General features: G+C 43.5%; 1 protein-coding gene across 1 annotated transcript in view; it reads left to right on the top strand.

The window, feature by feature from the left end:
• Positions 1–10,101: 10,101 nt before the first annotated feature.
• HNF1B (HNF1 homeobox B) overlaps positions 10,102–24,344 on the top strand; it is a 121,806-nt gene continuing 107,563 nt past the window's right edge. The window contains exon 1 of the mRNA XM_058163867.1: positions 10,102–10,499. Within this exon, the coding sequence (XP_058019850.1) occupies positions 10,102–10,499 (398 nt within the window). The remainder of the gene's footprint in view (positions 10,500–24,344) is intronic.

Below are 24,344 nucleotides of genomic sequence, written 5' to 3'. Positions count from 1 at the left end.
ATATATATGAGTATGAGTATGTAATAACTATATTAATTGGATATAACAAAAGGAAACAATAGGACAGGAACGGTAGCAGTGGTGGGATTCAAACAATTTAACAACCGGTTCTCTGCCCTAATGATTTCTTCCAATAACCAGTTCACCAAATTGCTCAGAAAGTTAACAACCGGTTCTCCCGAAGTGGTGCGAACTGGCTGAATCCCACCACTGACCGGTAGGCACGTTTATGCTCTTATGCACGCCCCTTACAGACCTCTTAGGAATTGGGTGAGGTCAGTAGACAGTTTTTGGTTGAAGCTTTGGGGATTTTGGGAAGAGACCACAGAGTCAGGTAGTGCATTCCAGGCATTAGCAACTCTGTTACTGGAGTCGTATTTTCTGCAATCAAGATTTGTTGCTCTTCTCTGCACTCTTCCTAGAGTCTCAGCGGGTTTCTAAAATTGTGGTGACCACAAACCACAACATCCTTTTCAAACAATCATGTTTGAATTTGCTTTTCATGTCATTCTGCCTTGGAATGATGACTGTTCATTTTGTGGAGTTAAAAACTTGCCTTCTGGGAGAAAACAGGCTTACTAGTTTCAAGATTCACAGCCAGTTCCTGCTATGTTGGATGGCTTCCTTTCTTCCCACCAGTTCCTACCCTGGTCTCTGCCTTCAGATAAAGCTGAAATTAAGACTGGAAAGCATTTAAACACTCCCATTCAGATTCTTTGCTCTGTTGAGTTGGCCTTGAAATAGCTGCGGCCGCATAATGTTTCCCCTTTTTAGGCTAGGTAGGTAAACATACCTGAAGCCAGCAGGAATTCATTGATGGCTTTGAAACTTTGCAGGGATCTCTGGTAAGAAAGAAAAGGAAGGAAGGAAGGAAGAGGGAGGGAGGGAGGGAAATGGAAATGAAGAAAGATGACAGGAAGGAAGGAAGGAAAAAAGGAAAGTAGAAAAAAGGAAAAAGGAAGAGTGAGAGAAGAAAAATAAAGAAAGGCAGGAAGAAAGAGAAAGAATGAGAGAGAGAGAGAGAAAGGAAGAAAGGAAGAAAGAATCAGGGAGGGAGATGGGAATGAAGAAAGAAGAAAGGAAGGAAAGAAGGAAGGAAAAAAGGAAAGTAGGAAAAAGGGAGAGAGAGAGAGAAGAAAAAGAAAGACAGAGAAAGAAAGGCAAGAAGAAAGAGAAAGATGAGAAAGAAAGGGAAGGAAGGAAGGAAGGAAGGAAGGAAGGAAGGAAGGAAGGAAGGAAGGAAGGAAGGAAGGAAGGAAGGAGATGGGAATGAAGGAGGACAGCAGGAGGGAAGTAAGGAAAAAAAGAAAAAAGGAAGGGAGGGAGAGAGAGAGAGAGAGAGGAAAATGGAAAGAAAGGAAGGAAGGAAGGAAGGAAGGAAGGAAGGAAGGAAGAAGGGAAGGAAAAACGAAAGAAAATCAATCAATCTTTTTTCAATTCTAGAACTGGCAAATTGAATCTTCTTTCCAAAATTAAGTGCATTTTAATCAAAGGCTAAAAATGTGGCTTGGATCTTTTTAAAAATGTCTCTGGGAACTAACTATAGGTGTTGGGAAGAGGAGAGAACACACTTTTCTGCAGTTGTGGTCCAGTCGTGGCTGGGGAATTCTGGGAGTTGGTCCACACATCTTCCATCTGGCAAGGTTGAGAAACACAATCCTAATCAAGCCATAAGCTATTTGGGGCTTTAAAGGTTAACACTAACCATTCAGACTGTGCCCAGATAGAAATATGGTTAGTAGAATCCTGCATTCTTTGTACCTTACCCCAGGGGTGAAATCCAGCAGGTTCTGGAGAACCGGTAGAGGAAATATTGAGTAGTTCAGAGAACCAGCAAATACCACCTCTGGCTGGCCCCTAGAGTGGGGTGGGAATGGGGATTTTGCAGTATCCTTCCCCTGGAGTGGGGTGGGAATGGAGATTTTGCAATATCCTTTCCCCAGGAGTGGGGAGGGAATGGGGATTTTGCAATAGCCTTCCCCCAGGAGTGAGGAGGGAATGGGGTTTTTGCAGTATCCTTCCCCTGGAGTGGGGTGGGAATGGGGGTTTTGCAATATCCTTCCCCCAGGAGTGAGGAGGGAATGGGGGTTTTGCAGTATCCTTCCCCTGGAGTGGGGTGGGAATGGAGATTTTGCAATATCCTTCCCCCAGGAGTGGGGAGGGAATGGAGATTTTGCAATATCCTTCCCCCAGGAGTGGGGAGGGAATGGGGTTTTTGCAGTATCCTTCCTCTGAAGTGGGGAGGGAATGGAGATTTTGCAATATCCTTTCCCCAGGAGTGGGGAGGGAACGGGGATTTTGCAGTATCCTTCCCCTGCCACACCCACCAAGCCTTGCCCACCAAGCTACGCCCACAGAACCGGTAGTAAAAAAATTGGATTTCACCACTGCCTTACCCTTAATCCTAACTTTTCCAATTTCAATTTTTGGAGTATTTTGCAGGGTAGCTCCAAATACAGTCAAATTAGGATGTGATCAGGTAGTGAAAAACAATCTCTAAATATGACCAATTCAGGGAATGGCTGCCACTGCTGTTCGTAATTGCAATTTTGCAATGAATTCTTAACCGTCACTGAAGTATCTGGGAATCAGAGAGTAAAGTAGCTTTTGACTTACGACAATTGGGACCGGAATTTTTGTTGCTAATCGAGGCCGTTATTAAGTGAGGGGCCTCTGGTGGCTCAACAGACTAATGCAGTCTGTTATTAACAGCAGCTGCTTGCAATTACTGCAGGTTCAAGTCCCACCAGGCCCAAGGTTGACTCAGCCTTCCATCCTTTATAAGGTAGGTAAAATGAGGACCCAGATTGTTGGGGGCAATAAAAGCTGACTTTGTATATAATATACAAATGGATGAAGACTATTGCTTGGCATAGTGTAAGCCGCCCTGAGTCTTCGGAGAAGGGCGGGATATAAATGCAAATAAAAAAAAAAGTCATGTCCTTTTCTGGCACAGTGGTTAAGCAAATTACTGCAGTTGTTAAGTGAATCACGCCGTCGTTAAGCAAATCTGGTTCCCCTCCCATTGACTTTGCTTGTCACCAGACCACAGGGAAAGGGGCCGATGGCGATCAGATACAGTTTACGACCACAATTGAGCCCAAAATTTATATTGCTAAGTGAGACTTTGTTAAGTGAACTTTGCCCTGTTTTACGACCTTGCTTGCCACAGTTGTTAAGTGAATCCCTGCTCTTGTTAAATTAGTAACACGGTTGTTAAGTGAATCTGGATTCCCCCCATTGACTTTGTTGGTCAGAAGGTCGCATAAGGGGATCACATGATTCCAGGACACCGCAACCATCATAAATATGAGTCAGTTGCCGAGGGGTAGCTGAATTTTGATCTTATGACCATCGGGATGCTATAATGGTTGTAAGTGTGAAAAATCATCATAAGTCGCTTTTTTCAACGATGATGTAGCATTGAATGGCCACTAAACAAACTGTTGTAAATCGAGGACTATCTGTAAGCCCAGGACACTTCAACCTTCATAAATACCTGCCAGTTAACAAGTATCCAAATGTTGATCCCATGAGAATGGGAATGCTGCGACGGTCGTAAGTGTAAGGACCAGTCGTAAGTCACTTCTTTCAGTGCTGTGGCAGCTTTGAACGGTCACTAAATGAATGGTTGTAATTCAAGGACCACTTATAAAGTACAGACTTGCTCTTTTAGTCCCAGCTCATGTGGGCTGAATCTCTACCCCAAATACCTTTTCTTATTCATCAACAATACAATTAAATTAATCGATTAAGTTAAGTTTCCAGCTGTTTCTTCCTTATTCATCTAGTGGCGAATATGCAGAGCAGCGGTGAGTTGCTACCAGTTTGGGCGAACTGGTAGCGGTGGTGGGAGGCTCCGCCCATCCGCCCGGACATCTCTGCACATGCACAGAAGCATTGCGCGCAAGTGCGAACACGCCCATGCCCGCAAGTGAATCTGTAGCAAACAAAATTGAAGCCCACTACTAATACAGAGGGGACACGGTGGCTCAGTGGCTAAGACGCTGAGCTTGTCGATCAAAAGGTTGGCAGTTCAGCGGTTCGAATCCCTAGTGCTGCGTAATGGGGTGAGCTCCCGCTACTTGTCCCAGCTTTTGCCAACCTAGCAGTTCGAAAGCATGTAAAAAATGCAAGTAGAAAAATAGGGACCACCTTTAATGGGAAGGGAGCAACGTTCCATGCACCTTCAGCATTTAGTCATTTATTTTTTTTTTATTTTATTTTGTCAGTCAGTATATATAAGCATAAGCACGTAATAACTATACAATATATAAGCATATATATAAGTATGAGTATGTAATAACTATATTAATTGGATATAACAAAAGAAAACAATAGGACAGGAACGGAAGGCACGCTTGTGCTCTTATGCACGCCCCTTACAGACCTCTTAGAAATAGGGTGACATCAATAGTAGACAGTTTTTGGTTGAAGCTTTGGGGATTTTGGCAAGAGACCACAGAGTCAGGTAGTGTATTCCAAGCATTAACAACTCTGTTACTGAAGCCATATTTTCTGCAATCAAGATTGGAGCGGTTCACATTAAGCTTAAATCTATTGTGTGCTCGTGTATTGTTGCGATTGAAGCTGAAGTAGTCTTTGACAGGAAGGACATTGTAATAGATGATTTTATGAGTTAAACTCAGATCATGTCGAAGGTGGCGCAGTTCTAAATTTTCTAAGCCCAGGATTTCAAGTCTGGTGGCATAAGGTATTTTGTTGTATTCAGAGGAGTGGAGAACTCTTGTAAAATATTTTTGGATACATCCAATTGTATTGATGTCAGAAATGTGGTATGGATTCCAGACAGGCGAGCTGTATTCAAGAATTGGCCACATGACCATGGAGACGTCTTCGGACAGCGCTGGCTCTCCGGCTTTGAAACAGAGATGAACACTGCCCCCTAGAGTCAGGAACGACTAGCACGTAGGTGCGAGGGGAACCTTTCCCTTTTTACTGCTACAGGGTTTATGTAACTCTGATAGTTTATGTCAGAACTGATAATGATGGAGCAAAAAATTCTTGAGATTGGACAACCAATTTTCTGAAATGATACAGGGAGTCCTTGACTTACAACCATTTGTTTAATGACCGTTCAAAGCAACAGTGGCACTTGAAAAAGTGACGTATGACCGTTTTCCACACCGTTGCAGCATCCCCATGGTCAAATGATCAAAAATTCAGCTGTAGGGCAAGTGGTTCGTATTTATGACGGTTGCAGTGTCCCGGGGGGTCTCCGGATCCCCTTTTGCGACGTTTCTGTCAAGCAAAGTCAATGGAGAAGCCAGGTTCACTTAACAACCGTGTTCCTACCTTTACAGCTGCCATGATTCCTTTAACAACTGTGGCAAGAAAGGTCGTAAACTGGGCCAAAACTCACTTAAGAAACGTGTCAGTTAGCAACAGAAATGTTGGGCTCAATTGGTTGACTCAGCCTTCCATCCTTTATAAGGTAGGTAAAATGAGGACCCAGATTGTTGGGGGGGAAATAAGTTGACTTTGTAAATATACAAATAGAATGAGACTATTGCCTTATACACTGTAAGCCGCCCTGAGTCTTCGGAGAAGGGCGGGATATAAATGTAAATAAATAAAAAAAAAATGTGGTCATAAGTCAAGGACTACCTGTAACATTTTGGGATCTCAGTAAGAGCTAGTTGCCCACTAATGTTTTGAATGGCCTTGTCTTTTTTACTGAAATTCTAATTCTTTCAAAGAAGTTGATCCAAGGTGCTTCAGAAGCATCAGATCCCCTGGCTGTGAGTTCACGCAACACGGTGATCGTTAAACCTAAGTTTACAAAACACAGCGATAAACTGTATTATAGGTCAGCGTCAGTCAGGGTGAGATGCCCATAATAGGTGAAAGCAATGGCTAAACTTACAAACAACTCGGCCTTACTTTAACCTAGTTTAACAGGTTGTGTGAACCCAACCACTAAGGTGAAAAACATTTATTCCCTCAATTAGTGCACCTGATTGCAATAAAAATGCGTAGACATTCATCCGGGATTACAATAACCACGCAGAAGCAGAAAAAAATATATGCTTTTTATGTGTAGAAAATTCAGAGGGGCTTTAATGCTGAAAGAGATATTCAAGTCAATACATCTTCACTCGCTGTCTTTCTTTTTGAAAAAAGTCTTATATTTAAGTAATAAACATTTTCCTTTTGATTTTTCAATTAATATCCAATGCCTTGTTAACTGTAAATGTTTGTACGTTTCCGATCTGAATTCTCTTCCTGGTGAATTCATGTAGTCACCCATTAGATTTCTTGACAATAAAAAATAGGTTGCTACAGTAGTGGCCAAAATTGTGGAAACTTTTTGGGAAAAGTGTATTTTCTAAAACTAGTTAATAACACCACTTTTTGGGGGGAGTAGTACCATAAAATTATATATCAATGGAAAGATGTAATCAAGAATGTAATGCAATAACTTTTATGAGGGATTTGCTATTAGAATAGCAGTTACAATATAAAGAAGAAAAGTGAAACACATAGAAAAAAACGAGATATATAAAAATTATCACCATAGAAAAAACAAGATATACAAAAATGATCACCATGTCAGTTAATACTTAGTTGGGTAACTTTTAGCATGAATTAAGGCCTTCGTTCTAGAATTAGAACTAGAATTAGTTCTGCTGGTGTTGTAATGTGAAACCAAGATTGAAGGATTGCTTCTATTAACTAGGTTTTATTGCTGGGTCACTTCTGACTAACAAGTTTCTCTAGTCGGCTCCATAGATGTTCAATTGGGTTAAGGTCTGGGCTATTAACCCTTAATCCTATTCCAGCAGTGGAATAGGATTATCTTGAAACTCCCCCCAAAAAAGTGGTGCTATTAGCTATCAAACCTCAAAAATACACTTTTCCCAAAAGGTTTCCACAATTTTGGCCACTACTGTATTTATTTATTTGTTTGTTTATAGTTAGTTAGTTCCCAACTTTATTATTTTTATAAATAATCTAAAGTGGCAAAAATATTCAACACAACTTCCTCCTCCTATTTTTCCTCACAATGACAACAACCCTGTTAGGTGGGTTGGGCAAAGAGAGAGAGAGAGAGAGTGATTGGCCCAAAGTCACCCAATTGGCTTTCATGTCTAAGGCGGGACTTGAACTCTCCAATCTCCAGTCTCCTAGTGACTTGCCCAAAGTCACCCAGGTAGCTTTCATAGCTAAGGCGGAACTTGAACTCATGACCTCCTAGCTTTTTAGCCTGGTACTTTTAACTACTAGACCAAACTGGCCCTTTGTCATCTTCCAGGATGTTTTATATAGAAACGGTATTATATAAGTACCATGATATGTTATATATTGTCTGTTCTTCCGAGCTGGCTGAGGAATTCTGGGAGTTGAAGTCCACAAGTCATAAAGTCGCCAAGGTTGCATATTATACCTATATACATATCCCGGATAAAAAGTTTGCTGCTCCACTTGTAACATTTGATTTCCTAGTCCTGCAGCCCAATTTGCTTTCAAGGAAGTATTTTTTTCGAGTGGCTTCCAAGATGAAAGTGAAGTCTGTACACAACCCTTTAAAAGTAGCTTGGCAGCCGTTCACATGTTGCGGTGAACCTGTTAGGCACGCCCAACAATCTCTTCACCCCCGAAATGACCCTGCCATCTGTGGCCACATGGAAGGCTGAGTTTTGATTTATCCTTGTTTTCTATATAAGCAGCTGAAAGTGAACAAGAATAATTGTCAATGACCTTAACAACAACTTAATAATAATCATCATCAAGTTTTTCATGCCACACATTCAGAGCAAAGAAATCCCAAATTAAAATGCACGGTCCAATCACAGCTCACCTATTTTCAGCGTAATGCACAGACCTTGCATTTCAATGGAACCTCCTGAAACCAACTGCTTTGGAACAAACACACACTGAGTTTCACTGTTTTGCTGATTTCAATAGGAGAAAAATTAAGTGTACTGAGCTAACATTCAATTCTGCTGTATATACAGTGAGTCGAATTCTCAGGTAAACCGACACAGGATTTCTTTTTTTAACCTCGTGTCGTCATGTTCACATTTACTCCAAAACGACTTCAGAAACTATGCATGTCTGATTTCCAATCCCAGCATTTAAATAAACCTTTAACAATGCAATCCTATGGCGAGCTCAAATATTTGGGGGCGGGGCCAGGAAGAAACCTGGAAGATTAATATTAAAATCGGCTAAACTGAGATTGATTGATTGATTTTTCAAATGGAGAAATATTTTTCTACCACCACCACCACCACCCCGAAATAAAAAGTGTTCAAGGAAAAAACGGGAACATCCAACATGTTACTCTCCCTGATTTCTGAATAATAATTTTAATTTTAGAGTGGTAACCCCCCCCCAATCCATTCTCTAGTTTTGAAAACAAGAGAAGAGAAGAGCACAGAAAAAGATTAGCCTGCATAAGGAGAAAGGGCTGACCGATGCAATGATCCAGTAAATAAAATCTGGAATCTTTAGTCATGCTTTCTGTGATTCATCCGAGTTCAAAGTTTCCGTCTGCAAGAAAGGTATATATATGCAGACCAGGATATTCGATTCTGATCTTATCGAATTAAGTCTAACCCCTCGATTTCCCCTCCCCCCACACCTTCCCAGAGAATGAAACCAGGAAACTGAAAAAGAGAGCACATTAAAAAAGAAATCAACCGAAAATCAACCATCTCCAATTTTATCCAACCGGTTAAAGTGGGAAAAGAGGGAAAGAAATGGGAAGGGAGGGAGGGGGAACGAAAGGAGCAGGCAGATAGGATTAAAAGGTGAAATCAACCAGTTCTCTCCCCGCTAAAACCGTTCCCGAAACTCTCGGCTTGCCAAAACCGACCTCGGATTTAATCCATAAAATAATCGATAATCATCGAAGTTGATTTTTTTTTGTTTTTTTTTTTGGCACGGTGGTTCGGATTCGTTTTCTTTAGGGGGAATGCGGGGGGTGGTGGTAGTGGAGAAGGAAAGAACCCGAAATCCTCGCCTCTGAAGAAAGGAGGCAATTTTTAAACACCGGCTTCATTTCTCCTTATTAGTGGTGTAGGGGTTCCTGCCAAAGCAGGGGGTTGGACTAGAAGACCTCCAAGGTCCCTTCCAACTCTGCTATTCTATTCTATTCTATTCTATTCTATTCTATTCTATTCTATTCTATTCTATTCTATTCTATTCTATTCTATTCTGGGTTTCTGGGGTCGCCGCCCCCTTCCCTTCCTCTGGCCAGGGACACACACGAAGTTCGTCGGACAGGCGAGACCCCCAGCCCTGGGGAGAGACGTTCCTCCCCCAACCTTGCTCCCCCCCCCACCAATCCCCAAAACCGGCTGCCTTAAACAGGTTCAAAGTGCAGCGGAGAAGGAAGGACGGGGGGGGGGAAACGGGACCCCGGCCATCTCTAGAGACAACCCCCCCCCCAACCGCAACCCTTCCCCTTCTGACCTAAAGGCTGTGAAGGGCCAGATCCTCATCCCGCCGGGCGAAGGAAGCGAGTCTGGACGCCCCCTCCCCGCGCGCCGTCTGTGCCCTCCCTTCCCGCCCGCTTTCTCTCTCTCTCTCTCCCCTCCCGCCCCTCATTTGCATCCTGCGCGGAGAGCCCCCCCCCTCGCCTGCCCACTTCATTTGCATATCTTATATAGGGCCTACCGGAGGGCATCAAGAAGGAGCAGTAGTAGGAGGGAGGCTCGCCGTGGCATTTGCAGCACCGCAGAACCTGCCGCAGAAACAGGTGTCAGCCGAGGGAGCGCTCTAAGGGGGCTTCCCGTTGCAACGCGGTCGCGGGGGCTTTGGGGAAGGAAGTTGGGTTTTTTTTAGGGGGGGCTTTCCTTCCCCCCTTTCCCTATCCTCCCCCTCCCCTTATCTTTTTCTGCCTTTCTTTCTTTCTTTCTTTCTTTCTTTCTTTCTTTCTTTCTTTCTTTCTTTCTTTCTCTTTCTCTCTCTCTCTCTTTCTCTTTCTCTCTCTCTCTCTCTCTCCCTTTCTCCCTTTCTCTCTCTCTTTCTCTCCCCCTTTCTCTCTCTCTCTTTCTCGCTCTCTCTTTCTTTCTCTCTTCTCTCTTTTATTTCCCCCCCCCTTTCCCTCCCTCCCTTCCTTCTGGGCTTAAAATGGTGTCCAAACTCAGCGCTTTGCAACACGAGCTTCTCAACGCGCTGCTCACCTCCGGAGTCACCAAAGAAATCCTGATCCAAGCCCTGGAGGAACTGATGCCTTCGACCGGTGGCGGCGGCAGTACCAACCACGCTACGGCGGCCGGAGGTGGCGGCTACGGGGTGAAACTGGAAAACTTGCAACTGTCGCCCAACAGCGGCGGCGGAGGGACGGAGGCGGACACCAAGCCCATCTTCCACACCCTGACCAACGGGCACAGCAAAGGCAGGCTGTCGGGGGACGAGGGGTCCGATGACGGAGATGACTTTGACACCCCGCAGATCCTGCGGGAGTTGCAGGCGCTCAACACCGAGGAGGCGGTGGAGCAGAGGGCCGAAGTGGAGAGGATGATCAGGTAAGGGAGGAGGAAGAAGAAGAGGAGGAGGGGGGGCTGCGAGAGAAGGGTACCGTAGAGCCAGGGGTCTCCGTCCCCCCTGCAAAGCGCGCGGGGTTGGGGGGGAAAGTGATGGGAGGTTGTCCGAAAAAGAGGGATGGAACGTTCGGAGTGGAACGTTCGGAATAGAACGTTTGGGATAAAAAGGAATGGAACGTTCCGGTCACACTGCATAGAATGTTCCGGCGACTGAATGCAACGGCTTCGTTTGCAAAAGGTGCGTTTTTCGCCGCCTTCTTCGCCTCGGGCTGGCCACCCCTCGCAAAATCATAAGAGTTATTGAGTTTTTGAAAAAAAAATATTATTTTTAAACCGAACCGCCGTTCAGGTTTGTTTCCAAATGTTTTCTCTCTCCCCCCCCCCACCCCCTATTGCTTTGCGCCTTTCCCTTAAAAGAATGAATGACTCCCTGTTGTTTGCGTGCGCGTGTAATACAAATGTACACAACTCGTTTACACAACTTTGTCCGCTGTCCTCTTGTCGTTGTGCATGGGGGTGGGAAGGATGACCGAGCACGTGAGAGTTTCAATCGATTTTTATCTCGCTCTCTCTCAGTCGCACACCCAACAATCAAGGACAAGCGCCAGTTAAAAAAAAAAAATACATAGCGCGGAGATAAATTCCTTTTTTAACTGATTAAAATAATCCCAGCAAAACGAAATCAGGGTTTTTTGGTCTCTGGGCAGCAGCGCAATCCTTTTAAGTATTTACTGGGAAGGACTTTAGGGATTGGAATTGTCCCTTAACAGAGAACGTGACGCTTTTCATGTTCCCTAACGACAACACCAGGAGGAGGTTCAATAATAAAATTCAGAATGCGGCAGCACTAGTAAATGGATCGTACTATTATTTTTTGCTTTGTTTTAATTTTGATTTTATTAAACGGGAGCAAAAGAGTCTTTGTAAGGAAACAAGTGGGGCCAAAATACAGCTTTGTAGAATGAACGCTGACATTATTTTAGACTCTTTTAAAATTTAGAGTGGTTCCTTTTCTTTAAAAAAAAATTCTGCGGAGTTTTTTCGTTTGTATATATTTTTTCCCTTTATTATTATTTTTTTAAACCTAAGCTTAGAATTTTTCTACTGTTACCTTGAGGCAAAAAATCCCATTAGAAACTGTCTAAAAATTATCTAAGGTAAAGATCAAATAAGTGGAGCCTTGGAAACAAGGTTTGAGATATAGGCAGGAAAGTCTTTTCACTAGAGTTTGCTGTGTCTATCTATGCAGAAAGGCACAAAAGTTCCACAGAGCAATATTTCATACCAACGAATAAAGTCGATGGGTAAACGTGTAAATTACATTGTCCATGCTACAAAACCACTCAAGACATGAGCCGAACTAAATTTTGCTGCTTTTGGGGGGTGGTGTACTAACTTATCCCCCCGCCGGCCCCATCAATTCTGAGACTGGCCGAAAGCAATCGCGCCTTATTCTACCGTTCAGACCTAACACGTGCGAACACGGTTGGTGGCGCTGAGACTTTGACACGCATTAATTTATAATCAACGTACAATTCAGACGTCCCTAACGCTCTCTCAGATATTAACAGGCCACGCGTATTGCTGGGTATAGGAGGTGGTTTAATTTTATAATATCCTCCAATGAATGTGTGTGTGTGTGTAATGATTGCACTCTCTAGGAACTGGGTAATAGCTGGGAGGTGGGTATCGGATATGGAAGTTCAAGCAGCATTATCTTTTTCCTTCAAATAACTAGTTAAAGCATAAAACTAAGGAAGAATTAGCTTGCGGGGGACCTTGGCCCACTGTGAACTTGGTTGTTTTCCTGCAGAGGTTTCATTACCTGAACTAGGTAACATCACCAGTGCTATAACATAATGAAAGCCAAACCCCATTCCTTTTTAGCACGGATGGTGTTACCTAGTTTGGCTAATGAAACGTCTGCAAGGAAACAACCAAGAGAGCACCAAGTACCCCTCATTTCAACCCTGAGCTACAAATATTCTGTTTTATTGAAATTAGTTTGCATTCCCACACGAGATCCCGTTTAATAAAACTGTAGTCTTCCCCGCTGTTAAATAAAAATTGCATTGATATAAAGTGCAGTGGGTGGGGGAAGGGTGGTGGTGACTTCAAAGGAACATATTTGAGGGCAGGGCCATTCAATTGTCATACCATATATGTTCCCGTCACCCCAAATATCGCCTCCAGTCAAGATGCCAAGAATCGTTGTGTCCAAGAGTAGTAGTAATAGTAGTAGTGCCGTAGTAAGTAATAGTAATATCCGTTACCTATCAATTTCTAGAGAGAGGCTTTGGAGAGAGAAAAGTGTGAATTTGATGAAAAGGAATCTAGCAATAATTAACTCCGGGTAAACCTTTTCATTTCCTAAAAGTATTTTTCTCCCTCCTTCTAATACCTTTTGTCCAGTTAAAAACTTTCATTAGCTGTTGATTCACCAATACGAAAACACCCTCTCTCTCTCTCTCTTTCTTTTTGTTCGTCCAGATCCTAAACAAGTGCGTCCCCCTGTCTTTGTGTGTGTGTGTAAAAATGCCGGAGCACACGCACCTACATACGTGTCTTCCAACTTAAGAGTCGAACAGCTTTTGACAAGTTGGTTACTAATTATCCCTCGTCGTTTTTACGGCCCGCTTTTCCGCCGGTCCTTCCCTCTTTTTAGCAAAATATCAACTAAATAAACTGCTATTTATTAACTTGCCGCTCAGTTTTAAAGACAGGCTGGGGTTTTTTTTTATTCCTGTTTCTTCGCAAGTCAGTTTTATAGGAAGCCGCCGGTTCAAAAATGGAGTTTTGGGGGCCGTGTGTGTGTCTGTGTGTGTTTGCGAAAACGAAAGGTAACTTTTCACGTCCCTCTAAGATAAACGTTTCCAGGTAAATCTTGTTTCTGGAAGCGCTCATTAAAATTAATTCTTGGGATACGAAAATAGAAAGGGAAAAGCCGAACGAATCTCTCTTCCAAACTCTTCCCATTAAGGAAATAAAATGAAAAGCTAAGAGCGGTTTTTATATGTTTCAGCCCATTTAGGAGAAATTAAATGCTTTTAATTAAGAAAGGTTCAGCTTTTCAAGAAGCGGGCCGCATTCGGACTTAAAAGTGCTTTTTAAACCTTAAGAGTCTGTGAGAAATTATCTGATTATTTCCCGATTTCGCTCACAGAAACTAGTTTGCAATGGGGAGGGGGATTGTTTAGGGATCGAAACTGGCTTTTTATTTAGCTCGATTTCAAATTTCTTAACCGCCCAGCAGCTCCTTAGTTCTTGGGGCCTTTTCCTATCGAAATTACTTTCGGGGACTTGGCGAGGCCCCAAATGTTGATTTGGGGAATGAAGGAGGAGCGCCCGGGCAGGGTCGCGCGAGTCTGGAGAAAAGGGGAAGCGAGCGAGCGGGCGGGTCTATTCGAGAATTTTTCCCCGGCGCGGCGCCTGCGGGAAATCTGCCTGCCACCGCGATCCTGTCGCGGGCCTTGAACAAGGCTAGCTTCGAGGGCTTTCGATTTAGGGACACACACACACACCCCAGTCCAGAGCGGGAAGCGGTGCCAACCGAAGGAAGGCAGCGAATAAGAGTGCCAGTCTCTCAACAATTTAGCGCGGTGCGACGGGTCGGAATTGAACACACAGCCCTGGGCATAGAGAGGTCGCCTGAATGGCTTAGTGGAGGCTTTGCCCAACACCTGCCTATCTCCCAGGTCCTTGGGAAGGACTTGAGAGGTGGATAAAAAAAAAAAAAGTCAAATCCATCTCGATTGCTCGACGAGCCACCATCATCTCATTACTCTTATTGCTTCTCCTTGGTGCTCTCTGAGATTGGTGGTTTTCTTGCAGATGTTTCGTTGCCCAAACTAGGTAAAATCATCAATGCTACCCTAGTTTGGGTAATGAAACAAGCGCGGAGAACACCAAAGGACCCCTCGTTTCAACTCGGAGGTACAAATATTCCCCTTTATCGGTATTCCTTCTCCGTCTGTTCTGAAAGGCTGTAGAAATATTTAGAATTGATTTTTTTTTCTTTTCTAAAACCGGTTTTCCTTCAAAAAGCGCTCTCTCTTTCTCTTTCTCTCTCCCTCTCTCTCCCTCCCCTGTCCCTGTGTCTCTCTGTCTGTCTCAAATAGGTTTATTCAGTGGAGACGGCCTAATCGTTAAAAAGTTACATGAAACTTTTCTTTCCCCCCCCCCCCGGAGGAGGAAAAAATGGATCTGATTTTAATGCCCCAAAATCCTTCGTTAGAGGCGAAGAGAGATTGAGGGGTGGAGGAGAAAATTAAAAATCAATTCATAAATAAGAAAAACAAATAAGCGCCCTTCTCAATCCGGTTTCCTCCGGATTAGCCCAAGCGCCTTAAACGGAATGAGGGCAGGGGCTATATATAAATCGTCTGGAAGGGCCCCTTTGAAATTTTCTAGGACTTCCTAAGTGGAAAACTTCTGAAAAGAACGCCCCCATCCCACCCATACACACACGCGCGCGCACACACACACTTATTTCCTCCGTTAACGCTTAAACTTAAAAGTTTCAGAAAAAGAAATTCACCAGCCCCGATACGAATTCAAGGCGATTCGGATCCCGCCACACCTTTCGGGATGGAATAATTGGGAGAAACGCCTTGGGTGGTTTTGGACTACAGCACCCATCCGCCCCTACCCGACGCAATCCGCTGCGAGGTGGGAAGCAGCCCCTCCCCTAAGTAATGCAAAGAATCTGGAAACCTCGGTTCATTCTCCGCTGTGGTTTTTTTTTTTTTTTTTTAACTCAACGAGGTTTGATTTCTGAAGAGAGGTAGCGGGGCCGACACTCGGGTGCAGAAGTGTTTTTGTCTTTTGTTTTTGCAGTCACTTTGATGAACTCTCTCTAACCTTTATTTACATGGCTGGTTTTCCTTACCTTTCTTCCCAAGGGTTCTCTGGCAGCCTCTGTACCTTTCAGCGCACCCTTAGGTAGGTCAACTCAAAAGTAAATCCCATTGAGATCAAAGGAAAGTGGAGTATTTGTTTGTACAGGACAGTCTGCAACCCAGGATAGGAGAATAGAGAACCTTCAAGAGAGGTGAATCTAGTTAAATCTTCGAGTTGGTGGCGGTCACGAAAAGCTTCAGCCAGGTGCGGTTTGCCCCAGGTGTGCAGTTTGGTTACCTTTTGCTTTTATTATTATTATTATTATTATTATTATTATTATTATTATTATTATTATTATTATTATTATTATTATTATTATTATTATTATTTAAGCTTGGTTTGTCTCCTTGTGGCTTAATGAGTTGTATGAACCCAGCTGGTTAAGGTTGTGCTTCCTGTAAGTTGAAGAGCGTGTGCCACCGGTTTAGAGTAGAATAATTAATTGCACTTGATTTAATTAAACCTACCCAATTGTTTTTACTGTCTTTAATCTGGATTTTCCATCTATTGGTCTGAAGAATATTTCTGCTTTATCAATCCGTGCAAAGAAATGCTGTGACAAAAAGCCAACTGGCTCTGCTGCCTTTTGAAAGCCAAAAATATTTAAAAGGGATGGATCCTAAATCCATTTTGAATCTTAACACAGCCTTCGATACGCGCAAAGGATTAATCGTCTAGTTTAATTTCATCAGTCTTGAAATTCCTCTGTACCTCGAAATTCCGTTTTGTCTTATTTTGTTTTGATTCTTCCTATAATGAACATCTAAGGTTTATGTCTTGCTTTCCTTTTGTTATTTATAATCCCTAAAAAATAAAGACACACCACAAACATGCTGTTATAAAGGGAAGGGGATGAAAAAAAATAATGGGTGGGAAAGCTGAAGAATAGGGGGGAAATAAATAAAAATTAGACTAATAATCTGTTAAAGACTTCTCTGTAGTTAAACAATATGTACTTCTGCAGAAGTATTTACTTCCTCTGGTAGTTTCAGGTATATTTTTATTAGAGCTTATTTTGTTGCCAACAAACCCAATGACCAAAAAAGAGCAAAACAAAACATAATAGAATACACATTTATTTTAATCCCATTCCTCAATACCATGAAAGGCTTTTCAAATGGCATGAAAATTTATCTTCTTTATGGTATGCATAAAGAAGATAAATTTGGGAGGGGTTCACACACTCACTAAACAGCAGAATAATTGAGTTAGAAGGGATCTTGGAGATCTTTTACTCCAACCTCCTGCTCAAGTAGGACGTCTTACACCATTTCAGACAAATGACTGTCTGGTCTCTTTTAAAAGCCTCCCGTGATGGAGCACCCATCACTTCTGGAGGTAAATTGTTCCATTGGTTAATGGTTCTCAATCTTAGGAAATTTCTCCTGAGTTCTAGGTTGCTTCTCTCCTTGATTAGTTTCCATCCATTGTTTCTTGTTGTGCCTTCTGGTGCTCTGGAGACTAGATTGATCCCCTGTTTTTGTGGCATCCCCTCAAATATTGGAAGACTGCTATCATATCATTTCTAGTCCTTCTTTTCACTAGACTAAAGGTAAAGGTTCTCCTCGCACATACGTGCTGGTCGTTGCCGACTCTAGGGGGCAGTGCTCATCTCTGTTTCCTCATCTCCCTTTCAAAGCCGAAGAGCCAGCGCTGTCCGAAGACGTCTCCGTGGTCATGTGGCCGGCATGACTCAACGCCAAAGGCGCACGGAACGCTGTTACCTTCCCACCAAATGTGGTCCCTATTTTTCCTACTTGCATTTTTACGTGCTTTCGAAACTGCTAGGTTGGCAGAAGCTGGGACAAGTAACGGGAGCTCACCCCGTTACACGGCAGCACTAGGGATTCGAACCGCTGAGCTGCCGACCTTTTGATCGACAAGCTCAACGTCCTAGCCCCTGAGCCACCGTGTCCCCTTTCACTAGACTAGACATACTCAATTCCTGTAACCGTTCATCGTATGTTTTATTCTCCGGTTCCCTAATCATCTTTGTTGCTCTTCTCTGCACTCTTTACAGAGTCTCAACCAGGGGTGAAATGCTCCCGGTTCAGACCGGATCGCCTGATCCGGTAGCGATGTTGGCCGGTGGTTTGGAGAACCAGTAATAATTGCGGTGTGAGGCTCCGCCCACCTGCCTGGCTGTCGTTACTTCCTGGTTTTAACCAGGAAGTAATGTGTTTTGTACCCTCTGCCCATGCGCAGAAAGGATTTGCGCATGCGCAGAGGGTGTGTGTGCGTGCATGTGATGCGCGCGTGCACTTCCAAACCGGTAAGGAAAGTAAGTAGATTTCACCCCTGGTCTCAACATCTTTTTTATTCTGTGGTGGCCAAAACTGGATACAGTATTCTAAAGCAGGGGTCTCCAACTGTGGCAACTTTAAGACTTGTGGACTTCAACTCTCAGAACTCTGGGAGTTGAAGTCCACAAGTCTTAAAGTTGCCAAGGTTGGAGACCCCTGTTGTAAAGTATAGTCTCACTAAGGCTTTATAAAAAGGTACAGGTAGTCCTCGATTTACAATAGTTTATTTAGTGACCATTTGAAGTTACAATGGCAATGAAAAAAGGGACTTATGACCATTTTTCATACTTACGACTAATGCAACATCCCCATGATTTGGAGCATCCCTGTCATTTACATTCAGACAGTTGACAACCGACTCGCATATATGACGGTTGCCATGTTCTGGGGTCGTGCGACTCCCCCTTTTGTGACCTTCTGACCAGCAAAGTCCAATGGGGAAACCAGATTCACTTAACAACCGTGCTACTAATTTAAGAACTGCATTGATTCACTTAACGTGTGAAAAGTTTGTAAAAAGGGACAAACTCACTTAACATGTCTCATTTTAACAACATAAATTTTGTGCTCAGTTTTGGTTGTACGTCGAGGACTACCTGTACAATGCTTTCCTGTAGTTCATTCAACCAGTACTTAATTAACCCAGCCTGTTTCTTTCAACATCCGAAACTCCAAAGCAGTATATCCTTATGTTCAGATTTGAGTAACTTGGCTAATTGCCTGCTTACAAGTAAGTGTTTAAGAAGTTAAATCTGTCTCTCGTATACTTGAACCGCACCGTATAAACTTCCAGCACGTGGAACTCTGGCTGTTATTAATTTATTTCTATAAATCATCAACAGAAAGGTACACAAATACTTGTGCTTTTTTTAAAAAAAGTGAACAATTTATTTGCAAAGTTGTAAATCCAAACCAACCAGAAGTTGTATATAGACAGTGGAGGTCTATGTGTGACAGAATCTTGGTTGAAAAGAAAATCTACAAAAAAGATATTTTCCTTCTCTAGTCTTAGATGAAATAACAGATATAGTAGTCTGCTATAAATAGCAGTCATTGTTGGTCCTTATCCTGCTGGGAATTTCTTCAAATATTGTCTCAGGTTCTAGCCGTGTTTTCCCAGGGTAGAAAAATTACCACGCAATTAATTCTTAATCCAGGTAGTAGATTATGTATCATGTCTGGATTGGAATTCAAGGACCTGACAAAAGGAGAATCAATTTCTATTTTCTAGGGAAATAAAGAACTCTTTAAATGGCAATAGCAACACCTAAGAATATCAAAAAAGGCTTTGGTTAATATATATATATATATACAGTAGTGGCCAGATTTGTGGAAACCTTTTGGGAAAAGTGTATTTTCTAAAGCTAGCTAATAACACCACTTCTTTTGGAGTAGTACCATAAAATTAGATATCAATGGAAAGATAATTTAATCAAGAATGTAATGCAATAACTTTTATGAAGGATTTGCTATTAGAATAGCAGTTACAGTACAAAGAAGAAAAGTGAAACAAGTAGAAAAAACGAGACATAGAAAAATTATCACCATGTCAGTTAATACTTAGTTGGGTAACCTTTAGCATGAATTACGGCCTTACAACCTCTTCCCATGGAGTGAACCAAGTCTTTTAGTTCTGCAGTTGTTATAATGCGAAACCAAGATTGAATGATGGCTTCTATTAACTGGGTTTTTACTGCTGGGCCGCTTCTGACTAACAAGTTTCTTTAGTCGGCTCCATGGATGTTCAGTTGGGTTAAGGTATGGGCTATTCCCAGGCCATTCCAGTAGTGGAATAGGATTATTATGAAACTCTAAAAAAAAGTGGTGTTATTAGCCATCAAACCTCAAAAATACACTTTTCCCAAAAGGTTTCCACAATTTTGGCCACTACTGTATGTATAAAGCAAAGGTTGGCAATATTGATTCAGATGAAAATCATCCAGAATTGCTATGACTGGTTCATAAAAGTCTAACCCATAGGAAGTAAAAAAAATTTGTACGGGTAATCCTCCACTTATGACCCCAACTGAGCCCAAAATTTCTGTGGCTAAGCAAGACAATTTTTAAGTGAGTTTTGCATCAGTTTATGACCTTTCTCTACATAGTTGTTAAGCAAATCGCTGCAATTGTTCGGTTAGTAGCAGTCATTGGATATGAGATGGGCAGCAAATAAATTTCATAATAAATAAATAAATACATAAATACACATACACACACACACACACATACATACATAGACAATTGTTAAGTGAATCTAGCTTCCCCATTGACTTAGCTTGTTAGAAGATTGCAAAAGTTGATCACATGACCTGGGACGCTGCAACGGTCATAAATGTGAACCAGTTGCCAAGTGTCCGAATCACATGACCCATGGGGATGCTGCAACGGTTGTAAGTGTGAAAAACAGGTCATAAGTTGCTTTTTTCAGTGCTGCCATAACTTTGAATGGTCACTAAACGAACGGTTGTAAGTGAAGGGCTATCTGTACTGCGGGACCCTTCAACTAGTTAAAAGTGAGGGTTTTTTTCACACAAACACACACAAACACACCCGTCCTTCCCATTTCCTTTAATATTTCGGGTGATGTAGAATTCTGCAAAACGTCAAAGATTGGAGATTTTTTGTTAGGTTAAGTTGGCCAAAAGGAAGGAAATCGGCAATTTGCCGTCTCAACAGATTGAAGAAGTCTAGTTCAAGAACATAATTAGAAACCCAAAAGGAAATTTCATATTTTGATTGTTTCCGGTATTGTTGATTATTTATTTGAAGCCAAAGTAAGATCTGATAACCTGTTGCTTTTGAAATCTGCTGGGTCTGCAAACACAGATCATTTCTAGTGGATCATTTTGCATTCCAATTTTGGATTATTTATGCAACACGCACTGGCTCTAAAATCCATGATCCTGCGTAGCAGTCTATGAAAATCTAATTTTTATAATAATGAGGCTGCCTCTGTATTGTGAAACATTCTGCTCTCACAGGTGAGAAAATCCTCTAATCTCTTAAAAAAGTAAAGGTTCCCCTCGCACATACGTGCTAATCATTGCCGACTCTAGGAGGCGGTGCTCATCTTCGTTTCAAAACCCGAAGAGCCAGCGCTGTCCGAAGACGTCTCCATGGTCATGTGGCCAGCATGACTCAACGCCAAAGGCGCACGGAACGCTGTTCCCTTCCCACCAAAGGTGCATTTTTACGTGCTTTCGAAACTGCTAGGTTGGCAGAAGCTGGGACAAGTCACGGGAGCTCTCCCCGTTACACGGCAGCACTAGGGATTCGAACCACTGAGCTGCCGATCTTTCGATCAACAAGCTCAATGTCCTAGCCCCTGAGCCACCGCGTCTTAGCCTTCTGCAAACGTGGCTGTACAGCCTTGCGTAGGGGACACAGAGGCCTACACAACTGTGGGGCTGATTGGCTCCACAAGAACTCCCCCCACAACTGTATCAACAACGAATGAAGGAGAATCTATGTGTTCCCAGGTTAATGTTGCAGGATCCAATCTGGGTTGGTCAGTGGGACCAGAGGTTTTGCCTTCCCAGCTTTCGGACTCGTGTTGGAGCCCATCCTCAGGGATCCTCTTGTTGGCCGAGAGAGAAATTTTCTCAGGAGGGGCTCCAGCATGAGTCCAAAAGCTCAGGGACAAAACTTTGGGTCCTGGTGACCGACCTAAATTGGATCCTGTATCAACAACTGCTATGCCCCCAGCTTGGAATTTTTCACCTTTTGTACAATGTTATTTGTTTGATAATTTTAAACTTTTAAAATTTAAATCATTTTGATTTTAGAATAGAATAGAATAGAATAGAATAGAATAGAATAGAATAGAATAGAATAGATTAGATTTTTTTATTGGCCAAGTGTGATGGACACACAAGGAATTTGTCTTTGGTGCATACGGTCTCATAAAAGAAAAGGTACGTTCATCAAGAAACGTAAGGTATAACACTTAATGATAGTCATAGGATACAAATAAGCAATCAGGAAACAATCAATATAAATCGTAAGGATACAAGCAACAAAGTTACAGTCACACAGTCATAAGTGGAAGGAGATGGGTGATGGGAACGATGAGAAGGTTAATTTTATTGATTATATTGTGCACCATTCAAAGAGAGGAAAGTGGGCAGTTAAGAGAATATGTGTATGTGTGTGCATATGTATATGTATATATGTGCTTGTGTGTATGTATATACTTCGGCTGCTCAACGAAACAACCACAATATATGGATATTCAGTGTCCCAGTGATCCTGGCTTACAACGGTTTTGCGGAAAACTGGCTCTTTCATGTTTCTAGCAAAACCGTGCTGTAGCGAAAAATGGGTAGGTTTAATGACCACAAAAACAACTGCCACCACCACGTAAACTCATGAATCAGATTGACCGAACTCTTTTACAACCGTTATGACTTAACGATCGTAATGGGTGGGCTCCATTGCAGTCGTTGCTTAGGGGTGCCTGAAGGTTGAAGTTCGACCGCTGTAATGAAACTTGTGTTGTGTCTTGTCCGCTCTCACCGCAGCTGGGGCCTTCTTATCTGCTCCCGAACACGGAGGAATGTATGCCTCCCAGCCCCAGTTCTGGCTCCATGCCCAGACAAGCTGCAGAGGAGGGGGCACCTCCCAGTCCCAGCCCTGGCTCCATGCCCAAGCAGGCTGCAGAGGAGGGAGCATCCCCCGGCCCCAGCCCTGGCTCCATGCCCAGGCAAACGGAGCAGCTAGACCCCTCCCCCTCCTCCACAGCATGTGAGCCTGAGGAAAGTTTACTTCCAACAACAGCTGATTGGAGTGACCCTCACATCAGAAGATGGGATAGGCGGAGGCAACAGAAGGAAGGGAGGGGCAGGCCTTAATGAGTGCTGAGTCATGGAGCCACACCCCGTGGCCTATATAAAGGATCTGCTTTCTGGCAGTCTCTGAGTCAGGCAAAGTCGAACTTATCTTGCTGAAGTCACTTACTGGTCTCCTGCCTGCTCTGAGGACTTTGCTAGGACTTTGGGCAGAGCTGCAGAGGCAAGCCTGATTCGGATTTCCCTGACCCGGCCGTCAGCGGAGGAGTGGGACACGACAACTTGCATTCTGCGCCTAAGGAGCGGCCTTTCCTGTAGCAGAACAGATCGGTGCATGATGTTCTTTAAAAATCTAGATAGGAGAGAGAATGGTTGTCTTTGGCAGCCCCATTGCAAAAAAAAAAAAAAAAAAGCAATGCAAAGGATCAGAAAAAGGAGATTCAGATCAAAGATGTGGATTTGCCCTCATCTCAATCCTGTTAAAAGCTATTCTTAGTCTCTGTGAGTGGGCCTCGGTATGAACCGACTCTATCAAAAGCCGATGTGCTACTCAGAGTTACAAATGTGGATTATCATCGTCTGTTAGTTCAGAGGTGTCAAACTTTATTTCTTTGAGGGCCACATCAGTGTTGTGTTTGACCTCAGGGGGGCTGGGGGGCGGCATAGCCAGCTGAACATCACTCATGTCAGGGGTACCTGTGCAGAGGTGAGATTCACTTACCTTCCCTACCGGTTTGCAAATGTGAGCGTGCACACATGCACAGTGGTCACACATTACATCCGGGCAGGTAGGCGGAGCCTCTTGAAGTTGCCGCTACTAGTTCGCGCGATCTGGACAGAACCGGCTGAATCCCACCACTGTGCCTGTGGTGACCCGAGCGCTCTGCCAGCGAAAAGGGGATCCCGAGCTCCGATTTTGGCTGTGACGGCTTCCTGCAACCCTCTGCCAGCAAAAACGGAGCTCGGGAGGGTCGCGTGCCAGCTCCATTTTCCCTGGCAGCGGCTCAGTCACTAAATGAATGATGATAAGTCAAGGATACCTGTATTCAAACAATGTATTATACGTCAAGGATACCTATACTTAGAATTTAGAATAGAAAGAGCTGGAAGGGACCTAGGAGGTCTTCTAGTCCAGCCCCCTGCTCAAGCAGGAGACCCTATACTCGTGATGGCGAACCTATGGCACGCGTGCCACAGGTGGCATGCAGTGCTCTCTCTGCAGGCATGTGAGCCGTCGCCCCAGTTCAGTTCTGCCGCGCATGCACATGCACCTCCCACCAGCCAGCTGGTCGTCAGGTCACTGCCACATAGGCTGTGCGTGTGGGCCGTGCGTGTGTGCGTGCATGAGGGGTGGGTGCATGTGGGAGGACGTGTGCTGGGGAGCCATGCATGCATTGCATTTTGGGGGTTCAGGCGTGCCCATGCGCATTTGCATATCTACAAGAGCGCTTTGGGCACTTGGTCCGGAAAAGGTTAGCCATCCCTGTCCTCTACCATTTCAGACAAGTGACTGTGCAGTCTCTTCTTAAAAACCTCCAGTGATGAAGCACCCACAATTTCTGGTGGCAAGCTGTTCCACTGGTTAATTGTCCTCACTGTTAGGAAGTTTCTCCTTAATTCCAGGTTGCTTCTCTCCTTGATTAGTTTCCAACCATTGTTTCTTCGGGGCTGTTCTTTTACCATTCCTCTTCTTTGTTTTTCCACAATCTTCTTCCTTTGTCTTCCTTCTTCTGTCCCTTTCTAGTTTCTCCATTCCTCCTCTCCTCCCTTTCTACTTCCCCTTCCCTTCCCCTACTCCTCTCTTCTAACCCTCCCTTTCTAACCCTCTCTCCTACTCT

This window comes from Ahaetulla prasina, chromosome 1 (genome assembly GCF_028640845.1).
Source record: "Ahaetulla prasina isolate Xishuangbanna chromosome 1, ASM2864084v1, whole genome shotgun sequence".
Taxonomy (NCBI): Eukaryota; Metazoa; Chordata; class Lepidosauria; order Squamata; family Colubridae; genus Ahaetulla; species Ahaetulla prasina.
The sequence above is the reverse complement of the archived record's forward strand: the minus strand, read 5'-3'. Positions and strand labels throughout refer to the sequence as shown.